Here is a 22380-nt window from a genome sequence, read left to right as displayed (position 1 = left end):
GTGAGTTATAAAATCATTTTGATAGGTTGCAATCAGTATTTTAAAAAAGAAAATAGAGGTGCTTCCCTGGCAGTCCAGTGGTTAAGACTTTGCCTTCCAGTGCAAAGGGTGCAGGTTCGATCCCTGGTTGGAGAGAGCTAAGATAGGTTCGATCCCTGGTTGGAGACAGCTAAGATTCCACATACCTCACTGCCAAAAATCCAAAACTTAAAAACAGAAAGCAATATTGTACCAAATTCAATAAAAGACTTTTTAAAAAATGGTCTACAAAAAAATAGAAAATATTAAAGCAGATTGCACGTGCATAAGAGCTGTTCAGTTAAACTTGTTAACATATAAGCATGTGTATACATATGTATCGGAGAAGGCGATGGCACCCCACTCCAGTGCTCTTGCCTGGAAAATCCCATGGACGGAGGAGCCTGGTGGGGTCGTGAAGAGTCAGACGCGACTGAGCGACTTCCCTTTCACTTTTCACTTTCATGCATTGGAGAAGGAAATGGCAAATGCCTGGAGAATCCCGAGGATGGGGGAGCCTGGTGGGCTGCCGTCTATGGGGTCACACAAAGTCGGACACGACTTAAGTGACTTAGCAGCAGCATACATATGTATGCATACACACATATGTATATATTTGTGTTGTTCAGTTGCTCAGTCATGTCCGACTCTTTGTGACTGCAGCACACCAGGCTTCTCTGTCCTTCACCATCTCCCAGAGCTTGCTCACACTCATATCCATCAAGTTGGTGATGCCATCCAACCATCTCATCCTCTGTCGTCCCCTTCTCCTTCTGCCCTCAATCTTTCCCAGCATCAGGGTCTTTTCCAGTGAGTTGGCTCTTCACATCAGGTGGCCAAAGTATTGGAACTTCAGCCTCCGCATCAGTCCTCCCAGTGAATATTCAGTATTGATTTCCTTTAGGATTGACTGGTTTGATCTCCTTGCAGTATTTATATATACTGGAAAAAATGTATTTTTTGGAAAAAATGAGTAGAATGCTTTAAAAAAAACCTACTGGATAATCTTTGGTCCCTTCCCTTCGTGGACTTTCTCCCAGTTGGTAGGGTGCTATGGCAGGGTGGATTGGGGTGGGAAGGAAGTGTGGGTAGGAAAGGAGGTATTCAAAGAATGTGCTTTACTGATACCATGCTTCTGGGGCTTCTTCCTACTTGGTGAGTCAGTGTCTCTCCTTTAAGGAAGGGTAATGCACAATGCCCATATTGATCCAAAATATCATGGCCAAAAGTAGAACCAACCTGAGTTGTGTGGAGGTGTGAGAACATTTCTCATGGGACTAATGCTAAACTTACAGGGTTATGATGAAGATTAAGTGTACATGTGTGCATGTGTGCTAAGCCTCTTCAGTCGTGTCCGACCCCATGGACTGTAGCGTGCTAGGATCCTTTGTCCATGGAATTCTCCAGGCATGGATACTGGAGTGGGTTGCCATTTCGTACTCCATTAAATGTACATATAGTGCCTCAAACTAAGAAGTGCTATTCAATTCTAGGACGCTACAATTTCTCATCTGTAGCCTCTCATTCTTGTGGCTGGAATCTACACCCCAATCAGAGGCAAGTTCCAGGATGTTACCAACCATAGCACTAATTGTCACATTTTGTGAAGGCACCACGATGGCACAAGGACTGGGGAAGACAAACATCAAGGCTAGAGATAGGGGAGGAAAGATAAGGTTCAGATCCTTGGACTATTGGGAAAATTCTTGTCTCTAAAATAATAATAATGCAGAGAAATTCACTGTATTTAGGTTTCCCGGTAAAAAATTATTGTGCTAGCACTACACCACGATCTGAATGTTTGTTGAAATCCTAACCCTCAAGGAGATGATATTAGGAGGCCGGGCCTCTTGGAGGTGAGTAGGTCACGAGGACTGTGCCCTCATGAGTGGGATTAGTGCCCTTATAAAAGAAACTCCTGGAGAAGGAAATGCAACCAGCCCAGTATTCTTGCCCGGAAAATCCCATGGACAGAGGAGCCCGGTGGCCTACAATCCATGGGGTCACAAAGAGTCAGACACGATTGAGTGACTGAGCACACACACAGAGACTCCAGAGAGCTTCCTGGCTTCTTCCAGCATATGAAGACAGAGGAAGAAGGTGGTCCTCTGTGAACCAGAAAATGGGCTCTCGTCAGACACAGAATTTCCTAGGACCTTGATCTTGGACTTCACAGCCTCCAGAACTATAATCTATAAATTTCTGTTGTTTAAAATCTATCCAGTTTATGGTATTTTGTTATAGTAGCCCGAAAGGTCAAAGACAGACTCTACACTGTTTGCTGCCAAGATTAGGAAACTGACCTTCTGATTAAGGAAGAATTATGACTATATAAACAAGTTACTGCTTTAAAGAATTTTTATAGAATATAATTTGCATTTTAAAGTAAAAATAATTTAATATGATGATTCAGAAAGTCCTTCAGACAGTATCTCAGGGTCACCATGGAAATGAGTAAATGTTTCGGTCACTAGTGACTTGTTTTTAAAAGGATGCTGGATAACAAGCTTTGTTTTTTGGAGTTTAAACTCTGGTTCTTTTTTTTTTTCCTAACTTGGTTAGGATTCTGCGTATTTTCCCTTTATATATAGCCAAATGCAAGGTTAAAGGGCCCCTCAAGATGTTCTGCTCCTGTGATCTGATGCTCGAATTAATTCTTACTTAGTCATCAAATAGATCATGTGCATACCATGTGCCAAGCACTGGTCCATACACTGGGATACAGTGGTTAAAAATTTTCTTCCCCCGTGGGTTCACATCCTCTCAGTCTCTAAACCCTTTTCTTAAAGGGGAACTCATTCAATGAGACAGTCCAGTGCATCTTTGGACATCATAGTTTTTCCTGTCAATTTCACTTGTTTATCTCATTTAGAAGTGTCCATCAATAGATGAATGGATAGAGGAGATGTTTTATATATATATATATATATATATATATATATATATATATATATATATAATGAAATACTATTCAGCCATAAAAAAAAGAATGAAAATGTTGCCATTTGCAGCAATATGGATGGGACTTGAAGGGTATTATGCTAAGCCAGACAGAGAAAGACAATACTGTTTAACATCACTTACATGTGAAATCTAAAAAAATACAACAAAATAGTGAACATAACAAAAAAGAAGAAGACTCACAGATATAGAGAGTGACCCAGTGGTTACCAATGGGGAGAGAGAGGAGGCAATATAGGGGTGGGGCAGTAGGAGGTACAAACTATTGGTTAGAAGACAGGCTACGGGGATGTATTGTACAACATGGGGATATAGACAATATTTTGAAATAACTGTAAATGGAATATAACCTTTAACATTGTATAAAGATATGAAAAATTTTAAATTAATGATTTAATAATTTATTAAAGATGGATAAATAAAAGATAAATAATTTAATAAAATATTAAGAATTAATGCAAGCCAAACTCCCTGTGATTGTCTCTCAAATATCTTAATCAACTTTAGGTCCAACTTCATCTCCTCCCACCTCTACCCCATTTCCTCAACCCGAAATTTTCTCTTTTTCAAACTAAGAATCCTCTGGTCCCTCAGCTGTTTCTCTGGGGGCAACATCTTGCCCCACTTTCCACTGTTCTTAAAGAAAAGTGCTGTGTGCGACTAAGAAGCCACTGACCTCTCAGCTCCCATATACACACTGTCTGCTGTGATGCTGGGGTTGAGGCTCTCGCAATACGAATGCTCTGCTCCCTTGCCAGCTGGTTTCCTGCCCACTCTGCCAATGTGGGGCACAGGAAGGCAAGTAGGAGGCAAAGAGGCTTACTCTTCCTCCTTTCTTCACCCTTGTTGCCAGCATGGCCTGGGACCAGTTCTCACCTCCGAAGTGTAGTTGGTCCCGTTCTCCAGCCCGGAATCGGCTTCATCACACCCATCTCCCAGAGGCACCATCTGTACAGCACCCCTTCCTCGGAGGTCTTCCTCAAAGTTGGAGGAAGAACTCCAACTTCCTCGGAGTCCTAGCTCTGTGGACGCCTCTTCTGAGTCCTTGGGGATCTTTCAGGACTTCATCTTTCTAATGGCTTCAACCCACCTCATGAGGCTCCCAGATCTGTATTTCCTTCCCATCTCTCTCCCGGACACTGTCATGTACCTTATGGAAATCCTATGGTCGTCTTACCCTGTGATGCCCGAGTAAGAAGTTGACCTAGGTACTTTCCTTTTCAGTTGGTAGAAATCCGAGTCTTCTCTTCTCCTTGCTTATCCACTGCCAGTCTCCAAGCGCAAGCCGTTTTCATCTCAGTATTTCTCAGATCTGTTCCCTCCTTTCCATTTCCACTAAAACTGCCCTAAAGAAGTCCCTCATCATCCATTGCTTCAATCTCTAGCTAATCGTCCTGTCTTTAGTCCTCTGCAGGTCTACTCCACCCACGGAGGTCAGACCTGATCACGTGGTCAGATCTGATCAGGTGGTCCGGCCGTCACCAGCTCAGTTTCCGTCTCCGCTGTACTCCGTTTACGCTTCTGCAGCACCAGGCTGCACTGTCAGCCCTACATCACACACCCGTACTTTGCCTGGCTAACTGCTTGAAGACTCAAGGTCACTGATCCAGGAAGGCACCCCTAAACCTCCTCTCATCCTCTGTCCCTCTGTGCTCCCCACATACAGTAAGTCCCCTACATACGGCCCTTCAAGATGCAAACTTCAAAGATGTGAACACGTGTTCATATGTCCAGTCACATGAGTTAGGTCGTGTCTAACTCACATTATCACGTGGGTGGACCCTCTACAAGTGGTTGTGCGTTTGTGTACTTTGCTGTACAGCATTGTAGAGAGTACAGTATCTTTATTTCAAACCCAAGATGTCCGGAAGTAAGCGTAAAAGCAGCAGTGACGTAGCTGGCGCTGGTACTATGATAAAATGTTTTGCTTGCTTTCATGTATTATTCGGGTGAAAAGTATTATAAAGCTATTACAGTACAGTTCTAGACAGCCAATCGTGTTCATTAGGTACCTAGGCTAACTTACGGTGTTCTTGGAATGGAACTCATTCCTTTTGCAGGGGACTTGCTGTACATGGTTGCAGACTTTTATGACTGCACATAACAGTCTGTGCTACAATAGCCTTTCTTTCTCACTAGACAGGACTATTCATAGATTGTTCCCACTGGAAACAGCTACTTGGTTCTTAACAAGTGTTTATCAGTAAACTGCAATGACTCTTTACTATAAGGATAAACCAAATAAACGTTTACCATGAATCCCCCCACTGAATGGAGTATTACTCAGCAATAAAAAGAAACAGACTACTGATGACTATTGATATATGCAACAACTGGATGAATCTCAGAAAACCAGACTGAGTTAAAAAAGGAAGTCACATACTATATGACTCCACTAATATAATGCTCTTGAAATGCTAAGATTATAAAAGTAGAAGTAGATTAATGGTTTCTCAGGATTAAGGATGGGGTGGAGGTGGGAGGGAAATAGATGTGGCAAAACAAGGGGATCTTTGTTGTGGGTCCTTGTGATGAGAGAACATTTCTGTCTTGACTATGTCAGTGTCAATATCCTGGTTGTGATATATGTTTGCAAGATGTCATCACCAGGGGGAAATGTGCAGAGGGTACACAGGATCTCTCTCTCTGTTATTTTCTTATGACTATATTAGACTCCACAATTATCTCAACAGAAAATATTTAATTAAAAAAAAAAAAAGATTCCAACCAGAAAAAAAATGGAGACTTCACACACTGTCCAAATGCAATCTTTTTATTTGAGAAGGACAATCTCAAGGCAGTGCCCTTTGGGAAAGGCATCTCTCATCATCAGATACATCAAGATCAACCATTACTCTCGGCAAGGTACAAAAATACACGCATCAGTGACTTCCATACAATAAATACATAATCATGCATCCCACAATAAAAGGCACAGAAACCTGGTCACTTAGTAGTCATAAAAATTACTAGCTACATTAACAAAGCCACCCAAATTATCAGTATAAGGAACTGTAACAATATATTCCAAAGGTGAAAACACATAAAACATCTTTAAAATAGTATGCAATAAATATCTCAATTGTTGTATATATTTTAAAAATTATGCCATTGTAAACAGCATGTAAACAAACAAAACTCACGTTTTCTTACCATTATTAAAAGTTATTAGAGCTAAAGTTATGACCTCTGCTCTCTCAGGTATATTTCACTGGCAAGTGTGCTAAGCAGTTTAAAGTTTCACTCTTTTCTGCAGCAAACAGAGCCCACTGTATAATAAATAGATAGGATCTCCATCTTTCAGATCAAAGTTTCAAAACAGACTACAAAAATGTAGTAAATTATTAGCTATAAGTAATATGGCAAAGGCTAGAGTACAACTATCTTCTGCAATGCAAGGGACAAAAGGAACTATGCTGTTAGATATTCACTGTGATGATAAATAAGAGGCAAATCATTGCTAATTCTCTTTATTGAAAGGTAGAATGATGCTACTGAGCGTAACGGTCAAGCGTCCAGTCTTCTGAGCCTCCTTTGTTTGTGGGTCTTTCACAACACGGAACAGAGCAAAGTTCTATCCAACTACGAATTTCTTTTTGCTAGAGAACATAGAAATGGTTGATATTTTATACTGATGGGAAGTGGTGACTTCAAAATATGCCTATCAAAATGTAAGTATACATTCAAGTAAGGTTTTTTCCATACTTACAATATCTTTTCCTTCTTATAAAGGAATCCAATTGTCTAACCATTAATAAATATTCAGAGAAGTTAATTTTTTGCAACTCAAATAGTTCATCTATGTATCAGTGCATTGCGGCACATAAATACTAATAGTGGATTTACCATATGCTTAGATAAGTATGCTAGCTGTTAATATTATGACTCCTTTCTCCCCATTAAAAATAAAAGTGGTGGAAACATCAACCCATAACTACAAATGGAGCCTTTGAAGTACATTGCAAAGCATTGTTTTATAACTTTTTCCTTTTACTGTGAATTCCCAATGGATATTTCATATATTTTGGAGTAACTGTCATTAATAAGGATATATGCCTTCCTAAAATAGACTTAAAGTTGAATTTGTGTTCTATAAACTCATTAGTCATTTGAATCATGTATAGCACCTATGGTTGTGGAAATGGGGTTTTATAGAATTGGTGAAAGATGTACTTGACGACTGATGGTCAAAAATTATTTGCAGTTGACCTGAAAATACAAGAATTGTGGACATAAAATGAGATTAGTCCTTTATGACACAGAACTTGTTAGTTTTTTGGGTGGAAGGTGATGACTTTTCTGGAAAACCCTGAGAAGTAGTATTTGCCTTAAAAACATGTCCTCCCAATTTCTTAAACAGACTAGAAAAATAATCATGACCATGAACTTGAACTCTATTAGATAAGAGCGGTCTTATTTTATTTGCATCCCCAGCATTAATCAAAGGTCAAATGTAGAGCAGGTAGAAAAAATCCTACTGAGTGAAGTAACAGGTGATTTAATTTAATTATATGCAAATTGGGGACTTGTTTCATTTTAAAAATTGACTTTAAAGGACTTTTTGTGTCAATCTTTATCATAATTTGGAGACATGGTAGAAAGGCTTTATAGAATCACAAAATAAAAACAGTCCCTTAGGTAATAGTTTTTAGTCTTTATGGTCTATCTGTGTGTGTCAGTCGCTCAGTCATGTCTGACTCTTTGCAACCCCATGGACTGTAGCCCGCCAGGCTCCTCGGTCCATGGAATTCTCCAGGCCAGAATACTGGAGTGGGTAGCCATTACCTTCTCCAGGGGAATCTTCTGGATCCCGGGATCAAACCCAGGCCTCCCACACTGCAGGCAGATTCTTTACCATCTGAGTCACCAACAGTGGCAAAGAAGCCTTCTTACATTTACATAATAAAAAATGAAATAATCATTAACTATAAATGACCTGAAAAATGACCTGAAACTGCACAAATCATTCTCCATCTCTGGTTGAAATCTATTTTTCAGAAAATTTTACCTTCATTTTTTTCTATTCTTTCTCAAGTGTCATTATTTTGTGTAGGTCATTAGTGTACGTATCTATGTAGACTGTATACACTGAATACAGAACATCTGCCAATGAGGAAGATCATCTTTAAGGCATATTTACGAATTACAAATAAGAATTCTGCAATTACAAGAAAATTTTCTAAGCCTCAACTTTAGAAACAAGAATTCAAATTTGGTAAATATTTCTCATGAGTAGCTAACGATTATTCTTCATTAATCAACTGTTCTTTCCTGCTGTTTCTCTTCTGTTGATTCTCCCAAAATTCCTTTTTTTTTTTTAAATTTTTTCCCCCAAATTCCTGCATGCTTCTGAACACACACCCACCTCTTGTGGACTGTCAGGAAAGTTTATACGTTCATTTATGGAAGTGCAAAAATACAGAGAAGTCTGGGCTCTATAATATCTTCACCATTTCAAAAACATTTACTAAAATCCTACCATGGGCTCGCTAGATACTGAAACTACGAAGATAGAGAAATCCAGTTGTTGACAAGCAGATATATACATTGAATTGCTGAAATGTGAGATATATATATATATATATCTTACATATGGGGGCATCCCGGATGGCTCAGACAGTAAAGAATCTGCCTTCAATGTGGGAGACCCAAGTTCAATCCCTGGGTTGGAAAGAGCCCCTGGAGAAGAACATGGCTACCCACTCCATTATTCTTGCCTGGAGAATTCCACAGACAGAGGAGCCTCATGGGCTACAATCCATGGGCTCGCAAACAGTCGGACACGAATGAGTGACTAACACTTTCACTTTTCTTTCATATATTCATACATATTCAATAATTATTGAAATGATTTTATAGAATAAATTTCAAGAGACTATGGAGCATGGATGAAATACTTAACCTTCTGGGTAGTTAGGCAGAGTGTCCCAGAAGGTAAAATCTGAACTGAATCTCAAATGAGTTAATCTCCAGCAAGTGATTATGCCAAAGCACTGAACTGTGAGTAGCTCCAAATTCCTGGGTTACAAAAGGTCTCTAGTGGAAACAGTAGGTGAGGATGCTAAAAAAGGTGGGACGAGGTCATGGAGATCCTTATCCATCACACTAAGGAGTTGGGGTGCTGTGCTGTAAAGAAGGAGAGTCTAGTTAAGATTTTTTTCAGCTGAATCATGACAAAAGAAATTTGTGTTTTAAAAAGACCACTCTGTCAGTCATGTGGAAGATGGATGAGTGGTAGGGGAGAATGAGGCGGGAAAACTGGTTACTGAAAAACCATAGCAAAACCATAGAAGAATAATGAAGGTTTGTTCTGATAAAGGCCTGAATGGAATTGTCACTTTGCTTTACCGCAACTAATTAGAAATAGAACACAAAATGCCAATTCAGTTTTTGAGATGGACAAAAAATGAAATATGCAACTGTATAAGTACTAAAAAAAATTTTTTTTGATATAGAAAATGCTTTGGCTTACACAATTCAAAACCAAGATTAGGTTAAGCTTGTGTTTTGTTCCACATTTTAGCTTAGGAGTTTCTTGGCAGAAAAACATGATCACATAATGTTGCTATGAGAACTGTGTCACCTCTCAAAAGCTTTCTAAAATCTTTTCAAGTAAAAGGAGGCGAGGAAACAAAAGACCTGCTCGAGTTTGCAATGCTTTCATCCTCATCATTATGTATATAAAAAAATAGCTGCACAACAGAAATCTGTAAACAGGGAAGGTTCTAATTAAAATTATAATTAAGTTATACTAAGATCAACTGTATATCAGGTCACTGTGGGAAGCAAATTCCCAGAAAAATAACTTATTCCCATCACTGTACCAAACCGTTCTGGAATCATCATTTAGAGATCTGTTATTACGAAAGCTAAGTTGTCCCATTGTTGTTGTTGAGTCTCTAAGTTGTGTCCAACTCTTTGTGACCCCATGGACTGTAGCCCACAAGGCTCCTCTGTTCATGGTATTTCCCAGGCAAGAATACTAGAGTGGGTTGCCATTTCCTTCTCCAGGGGATCTTCCTGACCCAGGGATTGAATCTGCATCTCCTACAATGGCAGGTGGGTTCTTCACCACTGAGCCGCCAGAGAAGCCATTAAGACAGATCAAAACACAGGTAAATGAGTTCTGATTCAGTCTTTTCCTTGATGTCATGCAGCTTACAGCCTCTTAAAATCCCAACATTTTTAGGGGAAAGGGATGCCACAGGAGTGCCAATGTATCATATTATACTGTTATAAATAGCAGATTTAGCAAAGAACTTTTTGAGTCAAGTGGTCAGATAGTGACTGAATTCAAGGGTCAGGGGAAAATAAAGTCAATATTCATTTACCCTCATCTACATTTGATAATTTTAACTGGGTTATTCTAATTTCTTTAATTGTACTCAGGTTTTAATTATGGTAATGAGTAAGACAATCTCTAGCTTAATTTCTTTACCGGAAGTTTTAAAGGTACTTTGCAAGAGAGAGTACCACTCCATAGCTAGAGAAGACAGTGATGCATGCTTCAGATGATACAGGATGTTCAGGGCTGGTGCACTGGGATGACCCAGAGGGATGGTATGGGGAGGGAAGTGGGTAGGGGGTTCAGGATGGGGAACATGTATACACCCATGGTGGATTCATGTTGATGTATGCCAAAACCAATACAATATTGTAAAGTAATTAGCCTCCAATTAAAATAAATTTATATTAAAAATTTAATAAATAGCAAGGAAACCATTCAGAATTCACTGGGTAAATGACATCACAGAGTTAAACATCCGGTGTTCCTTTTTTTCAATGCTGATTTAAAGAGACATTTCCTCTTTGGGGATTTAAGCTATGAAAAGATGTGTAGTTCTTAGTTATATATATATAACAGAATCACAGAACTCAGCTATATTATATAATATACATTATGTATATATTTATAAAATGTTTGTCTGGGGTGAGTGTAAAAAAATTACTCTAAATTTCTGAAGATTTTAGAAGTTTTTAGCCTATCCTAAGATGAAAAGATAAATCTATACTACATAGATGAAAATACCTATAACCTACTCTGAGCAAGATAGTGCTAATGTGACTTCACTCTCATTTTTAAAATAAACACTGAAGGATACTAACTCGGACTTTTAATTTTCATGCTATAGTCTGGGATCCTTTATATCTAAACGACAGCGGGAAAAGAGGTATGTTTAAGTACAACTCACACTTACATAGTTCCCTGATAATATCGTGGGCCATTTCTAACTAGGGAAACCAAAGGACCGAAACATAGAGCTCGTAGAAAGGACAAAGGGAGCCAGGGCCAAAGTCAGTTGCGGAATCCAATGAACCCAACCCTATTCCCACCTCTAGACTCACAGGATTCAGCTACTAGGAATACTGTAAATTTGAATACTTTGTTGCTGTTTCAAACGAAAGAAAAATCCATCCTTCTAACAAATTTCAAGGCTGGGAAGGTTCATAAACACCTCTTTACTCCGTGTGGTCTGGTCTGATCTACCTTTACCAGAGCTCTTCTTTGGGAAGTTGCTAAGCCCTACTGACCAGTTCTCTATCATTCACGAACGTGAAAAAAGTGAAGTCGCTCAGTCGTGTCCGACTCTTTGAGACCCCATGGACTGTAGCCTACCAGGCTCCTCTGTCCATGGGAGTTTCCAGGCAAGAGTACTGGAGTGGACTGCCATTTCCTTCTCCAGGGGATCTTCCCAACCCAGGGATCGAACCCCGGTCTCCCTCATTATAGCAGACGCTTTACTGTCTGAGTCACCAGGGAAGTCCAGGGATTATTGTCTAGGAAGTCTGTATATATATTATGGTTTATCTTGCCTCATGTAATGCACACAAATGATCAGGTCATCCAAACCATATCGTAGCTATAAAATGTTATGGAAAAACCCAAATGAGCTTTCTGGCCAACCAGTATCTGTTTAACCAACTTCCAAGCTTCAACAGTAGAATGGGCTCCTTAAACTCACTGGTTATTTTGAAAAGAGTAAAGATACAATCCAAACTTCACCAGTGTGACATTTTTATGTTCTTGTTTTGTGCCCACCATATATCTCACACCTGCTTTGCATTTCTATAAAATAAGCTGAAAGAGATCTACATTCACACTCTTCATTTCCAAAACTCTCCCAAATTACCAAGCTCCTTTATCCTTTAATTTTCATAGAATGTTTCTGATATGTTTTCTTCTTTCCTGCCATCAATAATTGATTGGGCAACAGTATAATAAAACTCTTTTGAATTAAATTAATTCTTAATTTTCTACATTTCTTAAACAGTTTACAATTCATCTACTGCTTATACTGTAAAGCAATATGGCAATTGAGTTTAGGGCTTTAATATGTGACATTTTTCCTTGAAAATGTGATTTTTATTCTGTGTAGTATGCTGTTGTGCTACTATGTTTCAGATTTTTGGTTTTTAAAAAGTTGAATAGAGAATATTTCAAAAACAGAAATAGTTCAAGACTCAGTTAGAATCTCACTGACTTAATTGACAGAAACAAACTAGCAAACCATAATCGCTTAGGGGTACTCTGACTGAAGCAGCCCAGAGTCAAATGCAAACCCGTTAAAAACATACACTTTGAAACCAAGAGCTGGAAGTGTGTGAAATTTGGAGGGTTCAAGATTCTGAATGTTCATTCAAATGGCACTCGTGTCTGTGCGCTCAGTCACTTCAGTCGTGTCCGACTCTTTGTGACTCCACGGACATGGACTGTAGCCTGCCAGGCTCCTCTGTCCGTGGGATGCTCCGGGCAAGAATACTGGAGTGGGGTGCCATGCCCTCCTCCAGGGGATCTTCCTGACCCAGGGATCGAACCTGCATCTCCCGCATCTCCTGCATTGCAGGTGGATTCTTTACCACTGAGCCACTGGGGAAGCCCTCAAATGTTATACTGGCAGTATAATCACTGAGCTCTCTTTTACAACAAAAGTTGAAGATTAACTACAGAAAAGATGTTCTGACTTGAAGATAAAATGTATATTGGGCAAATACAGCATGACGAATCCCTTTGCTATATTAAATTCTTAACCTTGATGATTTCATTTTTTGATTTATGCCTTTTTTATTTTATGCCTTATTTATTTTAAACATGAAAATGATTTTTTTTAAACAAAGTCCCTATGACTTTTCCATTGTCTAGGAAGGTAAATAATACCATTTTTTACAAGGAAAAAAAAACTGGGCATCTGTTTGGCAGAAATGAGTACTTCAAGTACATAAGTCAATCAGGAACAGAGCTATTACACTCTAAGCAACAGCAGTAACAAGGAAAAGAGCTAGAATATGCATTTGGTATAAAGATTAAATTTCATGGTATAATAAATAAGTGCACTCTGATTTACACAACTTGTAAAACCTTCTGCTGATGATTATGAATAATACTGTCTATCACTGACTTTGCTGATATCAGCACTGCCTCACATAGAGTTTCAAAGACAAAATTCTTGCCCCCAAAGCCACAAAATGTACAAAGCTGCTTTGTTATTAAATATTTTGTCTGCCAAAAGCCCTGCAAACTAAAATACATCTTGGAAGTCTGAATCACCAGCGTGATCATTATTTTGGTATAAAAAGATAAGAAAAATTTTAATATGAAAATTAATAAAACCAGTAAAAGGAGAGACCTGTTGTATAAATAGACATTTTAACATAAAAGTGAGACTTTTATCTCACTTCAGAGAAAGAAAAAATTTGATACAACTTACTTGAAGGTTTGAAAATATTTTCCCAGCTCTAGATAAATATATTACTCCAATTTATTAGTCATCTTCAATACACAATATATAACTCACAAAACTGGGAATATCACAACACCAAAACCTTTCACAGCACTAGCTACCAGTTACCAGAACTGTAAGAAATCTCATAGCTACATATCAGCTTAATACTTAGAATAGAGAAATAGATGGCTAAGCCGCGGTAAACAATAGTGCAATCAAACAGTAAGGACCACAAAATATATTTGTTTTCCTTTTTAGCTTGTATAACTAACCTCATTAACCTACTTCAATAGCCTTATCAACTGAGTATGAAACATTTTATTCCATTTAAAAAGTTGCCATATGTTCCTTTAGGTTAGGTTAATTTATTCTTGAAGTGCAGTTCTATGAAATATCCAGACTATTCATAAATTCCTATACAATGAGTAACTCGTAGCTAAAATGAAATATTTTATGTGGAGCTTTTTAAAATGACTTTTAAGTAGTGGCTTGGTTTCTACTTTTCCAACTAAAACTTGGAAGTGCATACAAAATTAAGAGAGAAGATATAAATATATGTAAATAGAATCTTAATTACATAAAAGAATTAACTTGTTCACCTATGTTAGTAATATGGGTTTTTACTAAACACCATTACTGAGTTTTTTTTTTTTTTTTTTCTTTTGGCTGCATTGTGCAGCATGCAGGATCCTAGTTCCCTGGCCAAGGATTGAACCCGTGCCCCCTGCACTGGAAGCACAAGTCTTAACCACTGGACCTTTGGTGAAGTCCCTATCGTAACTGAGTTTAACGCAGCCTTGGTTACTGTGATAAGCTTCTCCTGAAAATAACAGAAAGAAATACACAAATAGGTACAGCCCAGCTGTCATTTCTCTCTCTGTTCTCTGTAATGACAAACCTTTATAGCTTTTTCCATTCTAACGGAAATATCTCTCAACAGAACTTGGAGAAAATAAAAGAGAAAACAATAAGAAAGATATAAATTAGTGCTCTGCATATTATAAAAATCAACCATTGTCTTTCTAAAGTTTTGCTTGTTTCTTCAGGAAGGCATCCCATTGCAAAGTCAACATATTATCCATCTAAGACAGAAACTGCTATACAGGAGTCACTGGGGAGATGCCGGAGCAGACAGAAACAAGCCCCGGGCCCCCTGGCATCGGGCGAGGGGCACTGAGGGGACAGACGTGGCAGCCAAGCTCTGGAAAACACTTGGGAAGCCATCCCACTGACCAACATGAGTACTGAGGACTCTGCACTTCCCATTCTTTCAGCTGACTTAAAGAACTGTCACTTTGGTCATCAGTCCAAGCTGCATGTGAAACATTCAAGATAAGTTCATTTTGGAAGGGGGCGGCAGGAGGGACCGTAGATGTCAAGGTTGAGAGATGTAATGTTTTTAGAGCTTAATGAGAAGCAGTATCATTAAAGAATTCACATCTGTACAACATTAAAAGTCCACTATGTTGTCAACTCTGTTGGGCAAACGGGTCATTTACTTTAGACTTGGCGTAGAGAAGTTTCTGCTCTAATTTTTTAAGTCATAGCTTTGCATGAGTATTTCCTTCCTCCATTCCTGTTACAAATAACTTCTATGGAGACTCAAGCAGTGATCTCATCATTCTTCAAAGTTAGCTGAAGAATCTCTAGGCAGTAATGTTTTGGTCAATTATATCATTACGTAAATAGTAAAGGCTTACTGACTGTACGTCACTGGGAAAGATCTTATTATAGAATTACATAATTTGTATTTTGAGGGTCAAGAATCTATTATTTTCCAGGCACTATTTTAAAGAATTATTAACTACCTGAAAATCAAGATAAGGTAGCATAATAAGAAAGCCAGATTTTAGTCTAGCAAAATATGCCTCGAGGGCTTTAATGACATATTCACTTTACTTGCAATCATTTTGGGTCTCTCTCCCCCACCCCTTTTTTTTTGCATGCCTAATGATTCATTTAATGTGTGTGTGCTGCTGTGTGTCCTCAAGCATGAACAATGTCAATAGGATAGTCTGCTGATAAGAGAAAGCGAAAAGTACAAGTTGCTGGAGACTGACCCAGTCTTTCCTTATCTCAGTACATATTCTTCTGAAACGTTCCCTGTGGTTTAAGTTGTGAACAAATGAGAATGTCACATGAGCAAATGCAGACTGTTAGTGACTTAGACGTGGGGTGAGGGCCTAGAGTGAGGTCAGCTGTGTTGGCCAGGATCTGTGTGCCACCTTAGCTACCAAAATATATACTGGGTAGGCAGGGCTCATCCAGAACCTGAATTAGGAATAAGGACTGAGAGGGAAACTGGTGATGGGTGATGAATGAGTTTCAGCTCATTTCTGAGATTAGCTGGAGAAGGGATAGGAAAGAGTGGGTTGGAGAGTCAGCTATTCTAAGCACCTCTGAAGACCTCAGATCCCACTCATCTAGAAGAGATAAAACCAGTTAGGCCAATACTAATCACCTCACAAATCTTAGGAAGATTTTGACTCAGTAGGGACGGAGTGGACTGAGATTCTGCACTCCTCTAAGCTCCCAGGTGACAGGATGCCGCTGGTCCATGGACCACATTTTGAGTGGCAATGATTGTAGCGCAACGTTACCCAGTAAAATTTTTGCAATGACGGAAGTATTCAACATCTAAATTGTCTACTCTCGTTACCGAGCACTTGAAATGTGGTTAGGACAGTTAAGAAAGTAAATTTCTACTTAAATTAACTTTAAATAGCCACATAGCGCTAGTGGCTACTATGTAGGACAGCATAGATCTTGGACATTTACGGACCTCTTCTCACCAGAGAATTTACATCATGGTCCCCAAATGCTCTAATCCATCAATTCATTTAGATGAGTAAGTTCCCTTCCATTAAATGCAAACTATAAAATTTAAATTTAAATTGTTTTCTTCCTAATAACACTTGGCTAGATGACCCACAATGAGGGGGCAAAGGTGCTCATGCTCAGTTACTCAGTGGTATCTGACTCTTTGCAACCCCGTGGACTGCGTAGCCTGTCAGATTCTGCTGCCTGTGAGATTCTCCAGGCAAGAATACTGGAGGGTTGCCATTTCCTCCTCCAGGGGATCTTCCCAACCCAGGGATTGAACCCACGTCCCCAGTGGTTTAGCGGTAAAGAATCCGCCTGCAATGCAGGAGCTGCAAGAGATATGGGCTTGATCTCTGGGTGGGGAAGATCCCCTGGAGGAGGGCATGGCAACCCACTCCAGTGTTCTTGCCTGGAGAATCCCATAGACAGAGGAGCCTGGTGGGCTCCAGTACATGGGGTCGAGAAGAGTCAGGCGTGACTGCAGTGACTTAGCACGCATTTCTGCATTGGCAGGCAGATTCTTTACAACTGAACCACCAGGGAAGCCTAGGGGCAAAAGTGGGGTGAGACAAAAGGAGCCCTTTTGCAGTGGGATAATTGCAGAGGAAAGAGTAGTACATGGTAGTGAGAATGTGAGTAACCATCTCTGACTGGGCCTGTGGAAAGATGGGAAAGTGAAAGTGAAGTTGCTCAGTCGTGTCCGACTCTTTGTGAACACATGGACTGTAGCCCACCAAGCTCCTCCGTCCTGGGATTTTCCAGGCAAGAGTACTGGAGTGGGTTGCCGTCTCCTTCTCCAGGGGATCTTTCCAACCCAGGGATGGAAGCCGGGTCTCCTGCATTGCAGGCAGATGCTTTTACCATCTGAGCCACCAGGGAAGTCCTGAAAGATGGGAAGCCAGGCAGTAAGAATGAAACTCAGAAAGTGACGTAGAAGGACGAATGGAAGAGAGAAAATGAGTACTTGGAAATTTTATCCAGGCCTGACCATGTCCCTGTCTTTCTTAAAAAGTCAGTTGTTCCTCAGGAAAATGAGCAAAGTGAGGGAACATGAAAGGAAGTGGGTGTTGGGAGGTCGGCTGTGAGTCTCCTCCAGTGCTCTGAGATTACCCATGTGTAGGAGAGTCTGGAGGGGAGGAAAGTCTGCAATTACAGTCCCCAAGCCAGGCTCCGACTTGAGCTTCTCACCTCAGCTTATATGTGGACTCAGGCACGGAGCCCCTCTGCACTCCCCAGAGCTCTGATCAGCTCTCATGGAAAGCTCCTCCTATCCCTGCTGTAACCCCCTCTACGACAGAAGCTGGTTCCTCTGTGAGGCTGGACCGTGGCCTCCGGAGGCTCTGAGGGCACTGTCCTGACAAGCAGGTGTGGGTGAAGTCCTCTGGGTCCTACAGAGCCATGCACGGATGACTCATATAGTGAAAAGTGCTCTTATTTAACCCCAAAGATCAATCTTGTCATTTTTAAAGAATTTCCCTCATCCAAAAGCCATGTGCAGGAAAATTCTAGCTAACGGTTCTGTTTAGTGAGGTTCGGCATACATAAGAGATGTTACTCAAGACTGAAAAGTGTTAGTCACTCAGTCGTGTCTGACTTTTTTGCGACCCCATGGACCACAGCCCCACCAGGCTCCTTGGTCCATGGAATGCTCCAGGCAAGGACACTGGAGTGGGCTGCCATTCCCTTCCCCAGGGTGAGGGTGAAAGAGCAACATCAAATTAAAAATTCGGTCATTAACATCTTACTCTTAAACTGAACAAGTGATAACTTGAGAATCTTTTCAATTGGCAAAGAAGAATTTGAGGAGAGTGAAAAATCAATAAAGGTTTTTTATACTAATTCATTCTTTTCTAGGATTTCTTGCCTCCTTTTCTCTACCTTTCCTTTTTTTGTGTGTGGACAAGGATCTCTGATCTAAGCAGAGTTCAGAGAATCTGGACTGCCTGATTTCACAGGGAAGTGACTGAGGACACTTTCCAGTGTGGATGACTCTAAAAGGAACTGGAAATGACTTTTGATTTCATAAGTGTGGATAATGTTAAAATTACTAAGTGAGTAGCTCTTGGCTCTTTTAAGCTACCTGATACAATCTGGAAATTTTCCCATTTATTCACAACTTAGGTAAAATATATAGTCAGACACATTCGGTCAGGAGCCTGAGTTCATTTATTTTTAAGATATCCAAACTGTGACTTTTACTAGTAAATACTCAAATCATAAATAAAGTGTCAAATATGTAAACCCTTTTGATACAATTAAATTATATGTCTGACAATAGCTCATTTTAAATGTTTTCCCATCAATATTTCTCTTTAAGCATTTGGCAAAAAAAGTCTAGAAAATATCAATGAAAGTATATTTTAGATTACACGTATGCAAGTAGGAACATACATATAAATGTACACGTGTATGTGTACATATATGTGCGTCTATATATTTATGTGAATATGTATATCTTTTGGGCACCTACCTAGAAGGCTACTTTATGAGAACTGTCACCACTGGGTCAGTATCTTGTTTAATTCTCTTATATAGAAGATTTTTAAATACTATAATGAATTTTTTAGTATATAATGTCTAAAGTAAATTTATTTGAGGACATTTTTCTGACTTTGTGATAGGTATGCCTTTGGCTTTCAAAGATTTTGATTACAGAAATGTTAACTTCTCATGCACTATATTGAAGTAGAGTGGTTTATAAAAAGTAAAATAATATCTGCCTAACAGGATATAAGAATTAAGTGAGATAATAATAATGGAAAGCCCTTAAGAGAAAATTTAAATCTCTTTCATTGGGAAGTTTCTGTCAATTGTCTCTTTAGCAAATGGATGACTCTGGTGGCCAGTCAGTATACTGATCCTAGTTTGAGACACTGGGGAAATTCCTGGTTGTCAACAGTCTGTTATATTATAGATGCAAACACAGTATTAAATAAATATTAAATTGAAATGAAAAACAGCATGGGAATTTTGGTTTGGAGAGCTATACTAAGTTTTCTTAAGACAACAGAACATATAATTTTATGAAAATATACAGAGAATTTTCTTAATGTGCACGCCTGCTGTTTACGACAGACTGATATAAAATTGGCTTGCATAAGATATATATCATTTGTTGATTGGGGCCCTGACACATGTTCACAGATTCTTAGATATATAATATGCAAAATTCCACATCAAAGAACAGAAAAGCGCCTTTAGCCAACCAAAAGGTACTTGCTGCTGCTACTGCTGCTGAGTCGCTTCAGTCGTGTCCGACTCTGTGCGACCCCATAGACGGCAGCCCACCAGGCTCCCCCGTCCCTGGGATTCTCCAGGCAAGAACACTGGAGTGGGTTGCCATGTCCTTCTCCAATGCATGAAAGTGAAAAGTGAAAGTGAAGTCGCTCAGTCCTGTCCGACTCTTCGCGACCCCATGGACTGCGGCCCACCAGGCTCCTCCGTTAGGTAATAATAAATTAAATTCCATTAAAACTGACGTTAAAGCTAAGTGTTACATATTAAATGTGACATGCAAGAAACAGAAAAACAATTCAGGCAGCAACATCGTGCATTAAGATCTGCATTCATTCATAGTGTTTGAGGGATTTTAACCATATCCTTTGACCACTGAGAGCTAGAAATCTGAAATGATACCAATTCAAAACATCACTTAACTGACATCTTAGTCTTCTAGCCAGTGATTTGAGGGAAGAAGCCAATGCCTCTAACAATGAAACCCAGTAAGTTTCAGCCACATATTTTTATGTGGTTGTGCGATAAGAAAACCTCATCTGACCAGATTAAAGGAAAGTAAACATTCTACAGTTCCACCTTTTGGACAATGCCGTTGTCTCAGATTCCTCCTGCCTTTTTACTAATATGAGCATATTTGAACATGTCAGGTTTGCACAATAAGAAAATGGCTTCGTGGAATGTATTTTTTTGGCACAAAAATATTTTCTAATACCTCAAATCAAAATTTTCACCCGTAGCCAAATATTAAGCCATAGAGGTGTCTTAGTGGTGCTTACTCATCTAGGCAGAAAAGTACAAGAACAGCCAGTGGCTCCCAAGGACTTTGTATTAAGTAGCGAGGACCTTCCTTCCAAGGAATAGCACCAGTATGATTACACCTCAGGCTGGAGGGTGCTCCTTTCAAGCTCTTTAATTCCCTGGAGAATTCGCTTCACATGACCCACTTTCGGTATCCCCAGGTCCTAAAAAAAAAAAAAAAAAGGTAAAAAGAAAGAAAGAAGTTAACTGATATGAGAAAACTGATGGTTAAATATTTAGCCAGCTAATAAAATGTAGTTAGCATTCAGCTCATTCATCTTAGTTGAGATTCAATGATTTACAAAGAAAAGTCAGGAAAGTAAGTTTATAAAACCAAAATCCTGAAATTAAAAAATTACCAACCATTAAAAAGCCCACATCTTACACACTCTTAAATGTAACATTCTCAGGTTACACGCAAGGTCAATTTTTCAACTGTCAAAATTACTTTCTCCTTTTTCTTTTTTGATTTACAAAAACACAGGTCCTATTGGAATCTCTGAGAGAAGTGACATGTGACACCAGGGTACCCACAAAATTTACTCAAATAAATTTTGTAGTCTTAAAACAACTACACATTTCCTTGCTAAAATATTAAACTTACAAATAAGTCCTGCTCCTCAAGGAAGACTCCAGTACCTATGACCTACATGTGGAATGTAAATCCTTTTGTACTTGCATTTAGAGTCTTTGATGTGAATGAAATATTTAAATAATTTTTATGTTTTATAAGTGTAAAAAAAAATCACATAAGCATAGGTATATGTGAGTTGATGTTTTTCCTCAAAACACTTTTGACTCCTTTCCCTCAGAACTCTTCTTGTTTTTTTAATTTATTTTTTTTTCCGTGCAGCCCCAGAGGGGCTATTCTTGTTTTTTTTAAAGACCCATCTTCCTGAAAAGAACCAAGAAGCCAAGATTTATTGGGTTGGCCAAAAAGTTCATTTGGGTTTTTCCATAACATCGTATGGATGTTTCCATCAATGTTATAGGAAAAACCCAAATGATCTTTTCGGCCAACCTAACAGTTTTCAGAAATGAATAGTGACTGCTGAGTGTGCAGCATAGAGCAGGCACTTGGCAAACGAATGCTTGTTGCATGGATAAAGGAGATGCATTCAAGATAGACATAATAGTTACTGTCTGAAAAACTAAAACAGATGGTGAAGATCTCTACTCCCGACCGCTTCTTAAAGCTTAATGGCCATAGTGTATTTGCCAGTATGTGAAGTCAATTTCTTCACAAAACAGAGTGTGGAATATCTGAAAATAAGTAAAAGATGACTTTCAAAGCAGTCTCAAAAGTAGGATTATAAGGTATCACAAGATTATTTGTCTGAGAAGACACACACACACACACACGTTCTCTCAATCTCCCCCAAATACTTTATGAACTCTCTGAATTCTATAGCACCAATGTTACTGAGGATTCAGCATCTTTCCGGAAAATAATCTTTCCAAAGTGAGTGCTCTTTTTGAGCCTGAGATAACTTCAGGGTAATGTTTTTAACAATATTGATCCTGATTGATCCTGAAAAAAATCTGCTCATGTGACACCAGGTCATCCAAGACTAGTCTTACATCAACTATCCAACTCCTGAGTGTGTGCTAAAACAGCAAACTTAAAACAAGGCCAAACCTTAAAGGAAGATAGAAATGCAGATGCATTTGATTTGAGTGGAATAGGTAGGTATTCTTTATATTTTGTGATAATGTAGTTATCTGATTAAGAAAGATATTTAATATCAAATATTTTATCTTAGGCCATAGGCATACTATATTCTCAAGAGTAAAAGCTTCGTTGAGAAAAGCAGACTCTACT

At 39.1% G+C, this 22380-nt stretch overlaps 1 protein-coding gene across 7 annotated transcripts in view; it reads right to left on the bottom strand.

Annotated features, from left to right (window-relative positions):
- Window positions 1–5736: 5736 nt before the first annotated feature.
- DGKH (diacylglycerol kinase eta) overlaps window positions 5737–22380 on the bottom strand; it is a 218368-nt gene continuing 201724 nt past the window's right edge. For all 7 annotated transcript variants that reach the window (XM_070800017.1, XM_070800019.1, XM_070800020.1 and 4 more), the window contains one exon: window positions 5737–20722. In XM_070800017.1, coding sequence (XP_070656118.1) covers window positions 20633–20722 — 90 coding nt within the window. In that variant the 3' untranslated portion in view covers window positions 5737–20632. The remainder of the gene's footprint in view (window positions 20723–22380) is intronic.

The sequence above is a fragment of the Bos indicus genome, chromosome 12 (genome assembly GCF_029378745.1).
Source record: "Bos indicus isolate NIAB-ARS_2022 breed Sahiwal x Tharparkar chromosome 12, NIAB-ARS_B.indTharparkar_mat_pri_1.0, whole genome shotgun sequence".
NCBI classification, from domain to species: Eukaryota; Metazoa; Chordata; class Mammalia; order Artiodactyla; family Bovidae; genus Bos; species Bos indicus.
This window is presented reverse-complemented; position numbering and strand designations above follow the sequence as displayed.